The 14,002-nt window shown below is 33.0% G+C and overlaps 1 protein-coding gene across 1 annotated transcript; it reads left to right on the top strand.

Annotated features, from left to right (window-relative positions):
* Window positions 1–8,753: 8,753 nt before the first annotated feature.
* Window positions 8,754–9,531, top strand: LOC114271583 (putative calcium-binding protein CML18). Its single transcript, XM_028213192.2, has one exon. It carries the CDS (start codon window positions 8,834–8,836, stop codon window positions 9,308–9,310), a length of 477 nt encoding a protein of 158 aa, XP_028068993.1. The 5' UTR covers window positions 8,754–8,833; the 3' UTR covers window positions 9,311–9,531.
* The last annotated feature ends 4,471 nt before the right edge of the window (window positions 9,532–14,002 follow it).

Genomic DNA, 14,002 nt, shown 5'->3' with positions numbered 1-14,002 from the left:
TACCGATAGGTAAGTCAATGGATTTGCAATTTCGCATCTAGAATCATTCTAGGATATTCTTTATGTAAGTCATCGAAGACAAACCAAGAATTTTCCTAAAACAATCCCTAAGGATTATACATCCGAGCATATAAATTACATCACCCATGTCCATCATATCGAAAATAGAGGACTGACTACCCTAAGTGGCGACAACCTTATAAATTCCTGACTCATAATGACTAAGTAAGGAAAAACTTCTTTTTGGATCATTGATCATGCCTCAGTGGTCTTCATCGATCATCGTTGGCCTATCATGGCTTTGACGAAATCTAAGAACCACTATTTGGATAACTGTTTTAGGCTGTAAAAGATTTATTGAAACTAATAACCTTTTTGCGATCCTAACTTTTCACCATAAAAGCAGAAGGTAAATCCCTACGGATCTACTTATTCAATTCTCTAACGAGAAAGCTGGGTCACAATGTCCACAAATCAATGTTCCGAACTTATGTCAATCATAGCCTAAGTCAAAATAACCTCACTCCCCAGGAGGAAGTCTTCTCATGGTCTACACTTTCCTCAATGGTGCGACTTTTCGGTATCTAGCGAGCCTTATGCCTCAACAATGACTATCCAAATTACGCATAACTTTAAAACAGTTTCGCTTCATAATGGAAAGTCAACCAAATTATAGAAATGGTTAATCCTCAAAGACTTTGTCTTAAACTGCGCAACATTAATCCACTTTCTAAAAACAGGGGACTAGGGCCTTTGGCATTATCCTAGGCTCTTTATCATCTTACGGAGCAATCATGAATGTTTCCCTCTCAATCACCCAGTGATGACGTGGAAAATTTTTACATTCGCTACCACGCAACTAAGAATGTAGAGTATTCTTCTCTAATTGAGTAATTCATTAGTAGGAACATCGCTCCCACTATCCCTAGGATATTGGAAATTTCTTTCAATTCTCAACTAGGCTACATAAAACGCTATGCTTAGAATTCTCTATCTCATAGAGTTCCAAAACTCTATTCACGTCACCTTTACTAAGAAAACTTTATGTGACTTAGTTACACTACCACAAAGCTGCTTACCTATATGCACATGACCCGGAGGGTTTGAATGACCTCATACAATAATGCGCCACACGACCCTTTGTTTTTACAAGACAGCATACAATAATGCGCTATAAAACCCTAGGTCTTAACTTCGCAATCTTATGAGAAGTAGAATAAAGATAAGCTGCTTAACGGTTACAGATCGCCCATAGATGGCTCTCTACTAACCCATTACTCAAAATGGAGTGTAAAATCTGATATGGAGGGCACTTAGTTAGGGATATAGGCAACAAACTAGTGCAATTCCCAATTGGGAAACATTTTGCGCCATTATCCACCTAACATTAACAATACTTAATTCCTTATCTCTACTACACCATTGTGTTATTGAGTATTAGGAATAATCAATTTTCTAAGCATCCATCTCTCTTCACAGAGCTTTCTAAAAATAACTCAATAAGATACTCGCCACCTTGGTCAAAACTAAAAGCACAAAAGCTCTTATCTAATTGATCTCAACCTCATATGTGCAATGTCAAAAAAACATCTCAAAACTTTTAACTTATGGGAGATCAAATAGTCTTGACTCAGATGCGTATCGTAATCTATAAATGTGTCGAGATTGAGGCTTAGCTATCATACCTTCACACATATCTAGTCACAAATATCATAGTAGACTAAATGCGCCAATACAAATGACCTTCTATGGCTTTCCTACTTACTTGCGCGCAACCATTACGAACAAAGTTACACATTCACATGAGAGCAGGATGTCATAAACAAGTGGGCCCGAGAAGGCCTACTCAAACCATTGTGTCATCATCTCATTAATGTAATTAAGTATAATAAGCCACTGGTTCATGACCAATGTCATAAACTAATTCCAATCATCTTAATGTGTGAGTTCTCGAAGACAAGTTTTCAAGGTTTAGGCCCAACTAGGTAATGACTCACGACTAATTCATATTCATTAGATCATAAAAGGATGTCATGGAGATATCAAGTGCGCCTAAGTCGCAAATTTAACTAGTAAGTGCTAATCCCCTGCACCTTCAAGTCAATTTTATTCTCTATACACTTTACTGCATCTAGTTGAAAGATGACGATACTCCTCTTGCCATCTCTGTTTCTCGCTTCATAGTTACTTGCAATAAATTCTACTATCCACAAGAAGGAGAGAATAAGCTATCAATCTATGACAGCTCCTGAAGTAACTTAAGTGCGAATTAGGCTGAAGAGTCTAATTCAACACAATGCTCTCACAAGCGATGCGTCAAATTCTTAGAGTCATAACAACCTTGTCGGCCTTGACCTTTTCATTATTATGTTGCAACGTTTGCGTTTAGTGGTAAACGTTATTCAAAAACGTTAGCCTAGCTAAGGAATCATACAAAGAAGCCCCTCCTCATGTCTCACACTCAAGTGTGGAAACAGTAAGTGTCCAGACTTAGACAAGTTGGCAATGCTAATAGATTTTGCAGCCACTAAGCGCTAATCTTTTCACTTCACGTGATATTTCAACACACACTATTATAGTGCATGAAATTTTGCTCCATCCACTGCCAATAATTGGGTAGAGAGCAAAACACTGCTCATATTGGCTACTCGTCTTACACTTAATGACTAATTTATTTAAGCTCATATTTCTTGGATGACGTGACTCTTGAATGTTACTTTATCCAATGATGTAACATTATTTACAAGTCAAATTACAAAGTCAATCCGCGCAGCTCAATAGTCAAGATCATATACAGATCTATTGAGGGCTTACTAATTTCATAACTCTAAAACTCGCCAACCAAAACTACGTAGCGTGCCACTAACCATAGCACACACATTAGTTTTTATTATGCCAAATAAGACAACAAAATCACGGCGATTTTGAGTCATGTTTCCTTACTTTGGCTCAATTAAGGTCTGACCTCAAGTCTCCAAGACTTTTGCTCATCTAAAGAATAGGATTACATTGTTTACATTTGAACATTTCTACTAAGTCTAGGTCAACCAAATAACTTCCATATGCTAAGGCAATTTAGAGAGAAATTCGTATTGGGATTAATTTTGATTAGCATAATATAATTTTGTCGCAAAAATCTAAATTAAATAGTGACAATATTACACAAGTCGCAAGATCGAAAATCCGCTATGCTCGTAATCATTTCTTGCGCCACAGGTGACAATTATCCAAAATTTAATTTAATTTATGCGCAAAATATTGGTTTTCGGGAGTAAATCTACAAATATTTCTCTCAACCGAACAACCTCTCACTGACTATGGCATGTCAAAGCATGATAAATTCCATACAATAGCATCTTAATGTAAATTTACAAATAACTCATGGTATATTCATTTAATAATGGAATTCAAATAAATAAATAAAAAACTAATCATGCTATTCTAATTACATGTTAGAAACTCTAAAAAAAATAATATGCTGTATTAAATATTCAAATTATGCTATAACAGAATGTACATCATCTTGAATTTTTTTGAAATTTTTCTGAATTTTTCTGGAATTTTAAATAACTAATAAACACACATAAAATTAGAAATAACTATTCTAGAATCTGGTAACATGCTACAATTATACCAGTAAACCATAACAATAGTCTACAATAAAAAATTTAGCCCCAGAAACTTAGTCATGCAACACCAGATGCATTTTAAACCAAAAATAATGAATTATTATTTCAGGAAAAATATTTTTTATTTTCATAAAATTTTCAAAATTTTACAGAAGATAAAAAATTTAATTCTGAGTCTAACGGTACCAACCACGTTTAAAACAAAGCTATAACGAATTAATTATGACCATTTAACGTAATTCAGAATTAAAAAAGAACAAACAGAGCCTTAGAACCAAGCCAGCTGGGAAAAACGGCTCGGCTCGCGCCGCTCAACTCAGCGCAACTCGGCGTGAGGTGGCTCAACAGCGGCACGACGTATGGCGCATGCGTGGCTGCGCACGTGGCGTGGCGCGAAGCGGCGCGGCTAACGCGTGCGTGTGAAGGGCGCGGACGGCGCGCGTAGGAAGAGCGCCTAGCGCGTGGCAGTGCGTGGTGGCGCGTGGAACCGTTGGGCGGCGTCATATAGCGCGTGAGGCACACGTGCCGCCTTCCTCGGTATTTTTTGGTTCGATTTTTGTACTGCCGGACTCCATTTTTCACAAAAAATACATTTATAATCTCAAAAATGACATTTAATGGACATAAAAATGAGATGTATCACATTCTCAATCTAATTTTCATGTATATAATTTGTATGTATATTTGTATAAAATTATACACATATTTTATCGCATATAAATAAGCACGAAAATACTCATATTAGTTCTGATACCAATGTAAATCATAAAGCATAATAATGCAGCGGATAAAATATCAGAATCATACCTTTTAGAGAAGAACCTCGTGGGTAAATCACGTGCTTCTAGAATCTGATTAATCAACCCAGCAGTGGAGTGATACTACAAAATAAGTATTCCCCACACCAGTCACAGTGCAGAGGCTTGATCGTTATTTTCTAATGGGAGAAAGTCAAAGAGACAGTTTGGGAAAAAAGGTTATGGGTAAAAACCACATAACATATATCTGATATACGTATCTGATCTATTAAATATATTATATATAAAATATATAATCAGATATAACAATCAATATTTATCTATCCATCTATCCATATCTATTGATATGATAGATATAGATATCCTGAATGGTTATCCAAATAAGTTTTGAATTCAAATTCAAACTTACATGGATAAGGTTCAAAAGGTTCAGGTTCAAAAGATTTAAAGGGTCATGTCACATGGGCGCCCAATTTCTAACACTTTCCTTATACACTTTATTTATACAATTTTTTATTATACATTTTTTTTTGTAAAAAGATAAAAAATTAATCCAAATATCTATATTTTTTTCAACCTTTTAATTCAAAAAGATAAAAAATATATTTTTTGAATTTTTATAAGAAGATGTGACTTAAATAAGTACACTTTTGACTTTTTATAAGTGCACTTAGATGTGACTTCCTAAGGAGTTATTTGAGATATTCTAAATAAGTACACTTTTTAACTTTTTATAAAATATGAGTTGAGTTTGAAGTGATGTAATAGAGAGATGATGTGACCTAAATATGAAGATGTGACTTAAATAAAATAATAATTTTTTTAATTTTTTAACTTTTATTAAAGATGCCAAACTTAACCTTGACACTTTAAACAACTCCTTAATTTCTATTAAAATCGAAGACTCTGTTATGTTCCAATCCTCGCTTCCACGCCACATATCTCCCTTTGGAAGCTTTGGCCTTTACGGATACGGCTTCTCTTAACGTGTCCATTTTTTACTGGTCCCATGGAAAAACTTTCATTCCTGCGTATAATATCATGCCACGTCGAAAAGTTACAACCAACACCCAACCCACCCTATCAGCACCAACACTCCTTCCAGATTCTGGGCAACTAAGCCCCCACTTCACTCAAACGCGTTATTTTTTTCAAATTCTTACGCGTTTTAATGATGCCGTACTTGTCTAGGATTTCGTTTAGAAAGTTCGGTTGATTTTTTTACCATTTTAATTTTAATTAAAAAGTTTATCTTCCTTTGAGATGTGATTTTTTTTTTGATTTGAAATGTAAGTTGACTTTTTAATTTTTTGATTTTACAGTTATTTGAGGTATTTTAAATAAGTGTATTTTTAAATTTTTTGAATTAAAAAGTAGAGAAAAAAATATAATTGTTTGAGATAATTTTTTGACTTTTTATAAAAAAATATGTTTTAAAATATTATATAAAATAGCAAAATTATCATATTACTCCTAATATGGTAATTGCCTACTGACAGTGAATAGACTAGGAAGCCAGTGCAGTGGCCAGCATACTTCAGAAGATGTATGGGAGAAGTTGTCTCCAGTCCGAGATCGGATTAGACAGTGTTGTTCAGTCTGTGGGAGCCCATTATGGGTCTTGTTTTGATAATCGAAACCAATTAATGTGTACAACTCGTCGAGTACTATATATTTGTTAAAAATCACATTGATCGGATATCGATAACTATCTTATCGGTTTAGTTTTTTGTCAATCATTAATTTGTTTACCGTCCTTTTTTATATATAAAACTGATTTGATCATATAGTGATCGGTATCCGATCAACGTGATTTTTTACATAAGTATAGTACATGACAAGTTCTACACATTAAACGGTTTAGATTATCAAAACGGAACCCATGATAGGCTCCCACAAACATAACAACATCGTCTTGTGTACATTTTTTGTACACCACCTGTGTAGACTGTACCATCACTTCAATAGACTTGTTGGTAGGGGTATAATTTTGGCCCGTGGCCCGAGGTGGGCCCGGCCCATTTAGGCCAGAACCCAAGCCTAGCCTGAGGCCTTGAATCAGGGCCTGGGCCATAATTTTGAAGCCTGGCCTGTGGCCCTGCTCCTTGGTCCGCTCAAGGCCGGTCCCAAAAGCCCAGTCCGAGACCCGACCCAACCGATGCCTATTGTTATTTTTAATGGAAAATAATAAATTTTTGGTGGAAAAAATAAAAAAATTTCTTTAGGCCCACCCAAGCCCCCATAAAGCCAGAGCCCATGGGCCTGGCCCGAGGCCCCACCCACTGGTCCGTCCAAAATCCGAATACCTCTAGGCTTGGGCGTGGGCCTAGTTTTCTAGTCCGTGGGCCGGCTTGGCCTGGCCCGATTTTTTGACGGGAGCCCGCAAGACCCGACATGGTCCCGGTCCCGGCCAAAATTACACCCCTACTTGTTGGCTGTACCTTTTTTTTTTGGGTAAATGTATTTTATATATATATATTTTTAATAGTGATAACTTTTTAACTTTTTGAGTAACTTTTTATTTTTTTCTCTTTTTTTAACATGCCAAACCAGCCCTTTGTCTTTGTTTGGGATATGAGTTGGTTTTTTAATTTTTTGACTTTTTGATTATTTTAGCTTGGGGTTAAAAAGTCGATAGATTTTTTTGGTTTTTTTTACTTTTTGTGAGAAAAAAATTGAAATGATTATGTTTTAAATGTAACATTTTGTCTTATTACGCTAAATTTTTTTATTTTTTTTTTGTTATTAAAATAGCCCCAACCTAACCCAAACCTTCATGTCAAACATAGCCTTTATGACTATTTTAGTTTGAGATTAAAAAGTCTCGTTTGGAATGAGTTTTTTTATTTATTTTTTTTAGAAAAAAGAAATTAAAATGATCATGGTTTAGATGTGACATTTTATTTTATCAATTTTTTCAGCCTATTTTATTTTTTTGACTAAAATGCTAACCAAAATAGCTTATGCCAAACACAACCTTTATTTGTGTGTGGGTGTGTGTATGTGTTTTTTTTTTTTATTTTTATAAAAAAAAATGAAATTATTATAATTTGAATGTGACAATTTATCTTATTAACTTTTAAACTTATTTTATCTTTAATTTAACCAAAAAATCAAAAACAATCAACATCCCAAACCTTAAAATCTTAAATTTGGAAGGGATATCTCTTGTAATCATCTAGATTACCGCGTGGTACAATTTAAAAATGTTTGGGAGTTCTAAATCAACAACCTTAATGGGTGAAGCCCACCAATTTATGTAATGTTTTGACTTTATTTATTTATTTTTTCATTGCCACCTTAGTAGAACTAAATTTAGAGATCTACTTCTAGAGCTTTCTATCATCACTAGCTACAATTAATAAAAAAATAATGCTTAGGAACTCTAATTTAAGAACTTTAATGGTAGATTTCACATGATAATGTGATGTTTTGATTTTTGATTTTTTTATTTTTGTTTTGATTTTTCTTTTATTTACTTACTATATCATTAAAACTCATATTAAAATTCTAATTTTATAGTTCTTGATCACTACCCTTAATAAAATTGTATTCACATCAAAATTTATAATTTATAATAACACCGGATATGGAGATGTTACTTGATAATAAGGCGTGTGCGTTTGGTGGAAGGTGAAAAATTTATAATTTTATATTAGGTGATTTGAAAAGTAACTAAAAAACAAAGATTTTCCACTATTGATTAAGGACAGGGCAAGATGCATCTAGATCATGAAAAAATTTTCCACCATTGTTTCGTGCAATAAAGTTATATGTTTTAATTGATATATTAATAAATAATATTATATAATTTTAAATATTTTATAATTTATATAATAGATGAAATTTATAATTTTAAAACGTTAATATCATAATATATATTAATATACTAATTAATATATCAATTAATACATATAACGCTATTGTAATTTTCGTAGTATAATATAAAACTCTCGTTTGACATCGGGTTAAAAGGTTAAAATAGTTAAAAAAATAAAATAAATTAAAAAATTAATAAAATAAAATATCATATCTAAATTATAATTTTTTTTTTGTAATATAATATAAAGCTCTCATTTGGCATCGAGCTACAAGGTTAAAATAATTCTAAGAAAATAAAATAGATTAAAAAATTAATAAAATAAAATGTCATTCTAAATTATAATTTTTTTTTTTTCACAAAAATCAAAACACCAAAAAAATCTAATTTTTTTTAATCCAAATTAAAATAATTAAAAAATAAAAATGCTAACCCACCCTCCAAATGAAGCCAAACAGATGCCAGGTAGAGTCGTACTACTCAACGCGCTTTTAAAAAACGCGTATAACTAACTACAAATAACACGCGTTACGCGTATAACTAACCATAACATAAATGACACGGGAGAACATTGAACGAAAGATCTCAGTTCTGCTGAGCTCAGTCTCTTGTTCTCCATCTCTACGATGGCGAAGAGTTCAAGCAACGGTAAACATTCACTGACGACGCTAGGCAACATGGAAGAAGTAGAAAAAGTGTTCAAAAAATTCGATGCCAATGGCGACGGGAAGATATCCGCCTCCGAGCTCCGAGCGGTCCTCAGTGCACTCGGCTCCGATACTTCTCCCGAGGAAGTCCAGCGAGTAATGTCGGAGATCGACAGCGACGGTGATGGATTCATTGATCTCCGCGAGTTCGCCAATTTTCACCGGAGAGGATCGGACGACGATGATGACAGCAGTAGCAAAGAGCTTCGCGATGCCTTCGATTTGTACGATCAGGACGGGAATGGATTGATATCGGTGAAGGAATTGCACTCTGTGTTGAAGAGCTTAGGAGAGAAGTGCTCGTGGAGAGATTGTTTGAAGATGATCAAATCTGTTGATGTTGATGGCGATGGATGTGTTAATTTTGAAGAATTCAAGAAGATGATGAAGGCTTGAGTTAGGGTTTGAATAGTTGGCTTATGAATCGATAATCGACGCCTTTGATCGTGTTGAATGGAATTGTTGCACATTTTAGCGCCATTTTTTTTACTATTGAGCGGGAAGGGAATTCTCACTCTCTCTTTACAGATAAACGTTCTTAGTTCAAATTCTTCCCTCTTATACTATTTTCAAAATACTCACCATCATTCAATTATGTGAAAATTCATTCTGTTTGAGTTTGAATTGTCAAAATTATTTTTTGAATTTTGAATTCGTATTTTTCTTTTTTTTTTTAGTGAACTTTTTAAATAATTTAAATAAATTTTTATTTTTATTTTTTTATATATTTAAAAAGCAAAATGTTTGTGAAAATTTACTAAATTTTTGTATGTTTTAGTATCTAGTGAATTTTTGAAATTTTTTTTCCAAAATTTGTATTTATCTAAAAGGTTAAAAAAAATAAAATATTAAAAAAGTCCATTAAAAATAAAAATTACAAATTAAAAAAAAAAAATTTAAATTTTAAACATAAACAGGTAATTGTGAATATATTTTAATAGAAGCTATACATATTTGATGATGTTATACCTGTCTCTGCTGCTACCCAAAAGGCACTCTGCATCTCATAACAAGGTGAGTGGTTTTATCGATGATATTTGTTTGGAATATTTATTGAATTTGAGTAATTGTTGAATTTGTTGTATGATTGTTATATTGTGCTGTTTAGACTTTTTCACATAATTATTCATGTAAGTTTCATGTTTAAAAAAATATACTAATAATAATGTCTTCCTAACTGACTTGACAAAAAAAACATTTTTTATATTTGTGTGCAAAGTACTATAGTTTTAAAAATCAGCTGTTAAGGATTTCGTATGGGTAATGACTTTTCAAGATTTTGAATCATATTCACCCAAAAGGATTTTGAATCAGATTTGTTGGGTGAACCAATTTTGCAGTCGTTGACTGGTTTTCATTAGGACATCTTCTTACTTGCCGGCACATTCAGATTTTTAAAATTTCACGAACTGTAACACTTAAATCCCAATATGTATAGGTTAATATTGATTCGATATTTCACAATTGATACTATTAAATAATGGAGCGGATTTGAATATTGCTTTTTTTTGAACAAAAGGATTCAAACATTACTTTTTGAACAAGAGGAAAGACTTGAAAAGAATGGTCTTTTTTGTGTGTGGTGTGGTCAATTCTACCATTTGTGTCGTATGCTCAACGCCAATGAGTTTGCTAGTTATTTGTTTTTAATGTTTAAAATTAATATTTTAGCAATAACTCAGCAACTCATTTGTCTTACTAAGATTATTTGAATTTAAAATATTGATTTGTCATTGATCATTAAATAAATGTTTATACTTTTTTTTTTTTTTTTTTTTTTTTACTTGTAATGAAGCGGATTCAAATAATACTTTTTGCATAGGAGGAGAGACTTAACAAATTCACACAATGAGAAGAACTAAAGTGGGAAGAACTAAAGTGGGCTTTTTTGGTTATTTTAGCCACAAAAGACAAAATAGGCTATTTTAGTCACAAAAAACAAAACATCACATCTAACCCATAATTTTTACACTCTTCTCTCATAAAAAAAAGTTAAAAAAGTCAAAAAGTCAAAAAGCCCTTCCCAAACTAAGCTTTTTAGCCCAGACTAAAATAGCCAAAAAAGTCAAAAAGCCAACCCACTTCTCAAACGGAGGCTCAATTTAAAAAACTGCCCAAAGTTTTGGATTAGAATTACTAGTTTATTGAGCCAAAATTTTTTCTTGCATCAAGTGTTCTGTTGATGAATTAGGTTTGCATAATTTCCATGTGTATAGTAGGGCACAATGGGTACAACAAATTTTCATATTCCACTCCAGGTTTCTTTAGCCATGTATACTCAAGTTCCTAGACAAAATTTGGCGATGGCGCTTCTCAAGTTACCTCTGGTTGTCTATCATGCGTTTGTTAATGTTTTAATTATTTTTATTTTATTAAACCTTGTTTTGCATGGTTTCAAAAAATTTGTTTTTAATTTGTTTTGCTAATACAATTTTTTTACCCAAATTCTCAAAATTCAGAAAATAATTTAAAATGTTTCATAAAAAATAGGCATATGAAGTTTTCAAAATTTTCAAATATGAAAGTTCTTCATATATTTTAGAGTATAGCTAACAAAAAATAGTCAGTACCAAATGTCTCTAGACAATTCTTTAAGCCTTCGCCTCATGTAAGGAATGTTTGGTGTAGCTTATTTGAGTTATTTATAGTAATTTTTATTTTATTTTATTTTATTCTAAGAATCTAACTGTTTTGTATAGTTTCTACTTAAATGAAAATCATTCATGCTCAAATGTATCAATCATCTATAGAGAGAGTATTAAGCTTTACAAACTGTACTATTTCATGTTTGCATTATGTACTAGTTAAACCTAGGGCTGCTCGCGGGTCGGTTTTGGCCGGGTGCGGGTCAAAACCGACCCGACCCGCACTTATGCGGTTGGGGAAAAATGGACCCGCAACCGCCCGCGATGCGGTTCGCGGTTTGTGCGGGCGGGTGCGGTTCGGTTTGCGGTTTAGGGTTTTTTTTTTTTTTTTTTTTTTTTTTTTTTTTTTATAACTTAAGCAAATTTGACATTTTTTGTTACTTTCTAAACACTTTTTTTTTTTTTTTAGAAGATTTATAAATTAAATTACAAGATATACAATTCATGATCATAATAAATAGTCCACATGTTAGATAAGATGATATGGAACCATGCTTGAGGATAGTAATTAATCTTTCTCCTTAGCTTGCAAAAAAAAACCCTTAAAAGTCAAACTAGTAACACTAATTTAAATATGCAAAAACAAACCCTTAAAAGTCAAACTAATAACATTAATTTTAATAGTGGATTAATCTTCACTGTTTAGCTTTTAATATGCAATAATGTGATAATAGAATGACAATTTAAAATATCATATTTACCTGTGTCTACTAGACTAATAGAATATAATGATTTTTTTTTTTATATGTATAAATAAAAGTCAAACTAGTAACACTAATTTAAATATCATTAGATCATGATAATGTATATAAGTGCCCATATAATAAATTTTACTTTCATCCAAAATATAAAAATAAAAATAATAACTAGTTATCTCCATCCATCCAAAATGTAAAAAATAATAATAATAACTAGTTATTTTTTCTTAAAAAAAAAAAAAAAAAAAAAAAAAAAAAAAAAAAAAAAAACTGCGGGTTGCGGGCGGGTCGGGTTCGACCCGAACCCGATCTTTTGCTAATTTCTTGACCCGCACCCGCCCGCCTACCTACATCGAAACCGCCCAAAGCACTGCGGGTAGGGTAGGGTCGGGCGGTTTGTGCGGGCGGGTGGGTTTGTTGCCCAGCCCTAGTTAAACCTCTAAATTATGACTAGTAATAGATTTTCAATATGCGAAAATTGTGCTAGGTTTGGAATAACCTATATAATTCATCTTTTTATTTTTTTATCTTTTTTTCATCACATCATCTCTCTACTTTTCTGCACATCTTTTCGTAAAAAGACAAAAAGTGCATTTTTTTAGAACACCCCAAACCAACCCTTAGTGTGATTTACTTCCATTTAAAAAATAAAAATCATTAAATTTCATTTTACAATCTCTTCTAATATTAATTCATTTACATCACATGTACGAGATTAGAAAATAAATTTGTTCACTGACTTTTTTAGCCTCCGTTTGGGAAGTGGGTTGGCTTTTTGGCTTTTTGACTTTTTTAGCCTGGGCTTAAAAGCTTAGTTTGGGAAGAGCTTTTTGGCTTTTTGACTTTTTTGAGTTTTTTTATGAGAGAAGAATGTAATGATTATGGGTTGGATGTGATATTTTGTTTGTTATGACTAAAATAGCCTATTTTGTCTTTTGTGACTAAAATAGCCAAAAAAGTCCAAGAACCAACTTGCCAAACAGAGGCTAGTGTGTGATCTAAAATGTAAGTTTTTCTATTCTCAATTAATCAAAATGTATATATTATTCCCACACTTGTGTGAACAAAATCGATAATGATGAAATCTTCATTTTGCTATTTATAAGGAAGCCTATGGTCTGTTCATGTGTGCATACCACAAGCGAGGTAGTGTGCATTGCAACAATTATTACATTGCACATCATATAATTATAACTCAACTACCAAGCACCTAAAGTTTCGAATTTGATTTTGTTCACACTTTGAAAAAATGAATAAACGAAACACAACTTCTCATTGTTCTAATGGGTACACCAAAACTTCTCATTCTCATTGAAAATAATGGGATATTTATTTAAAAAATGTGTTGATCCGTTTAAGGTTGTGAATTGCTTGGTAACTGTTGGGATCTGAGATCCCGCCCAAGACCTTATAGAAATTATTCAATGCAGAAAAACACACCCATACTCAAGGAGACACAATATTTAACGTGGTTCGGCCTTAATGCCTACGTCCACGGGAGAGTAACCGGTTATCACTATAACAATGGAGATATTACAGAAAGATTACAATAGAGGAGGAGCTCACACTCTCCTCACTCACCCACTCACTCGTCTCCCTCGCTCACACCGAGGGAGACGGTCTCTCCGCCTCACATATCTCACTCTCTGTGGCTTGCTCTGCTCTCACTCTGTTCTCCTCTCACCCATCTTCATTTATACACTTCAGAATGGTGGATGGAGGGGCTGGCCAGCACATGGCCAGCT

Source organism: Camellia sinensis, chromosome 4 (genome assembly GCF_055761805.1).
Source record: "Camellia sinensis isolate YWXY chromosome 4, ASM5576180v1, whole genome shotgun sequence".
NCBI lineage: Eukaryota > Viridiplantae > Streptophyta > Magnoliopsida > Ericales > Theaceae > Camellia > Camellia sinensis.
This window is presented reverse-complemented; position numbering and strand designations above follow the sequence as displayed.

What these genes read in the sequence shown, in the direction of transcription:
- LOC114271583 (XM_028213192.2), top strand. Translation starts at nt 8,834, where the DNA reads ATGGCGAAGAGTTCAAGCAACGGTAAACATTCACTGACGACGCTAGGC.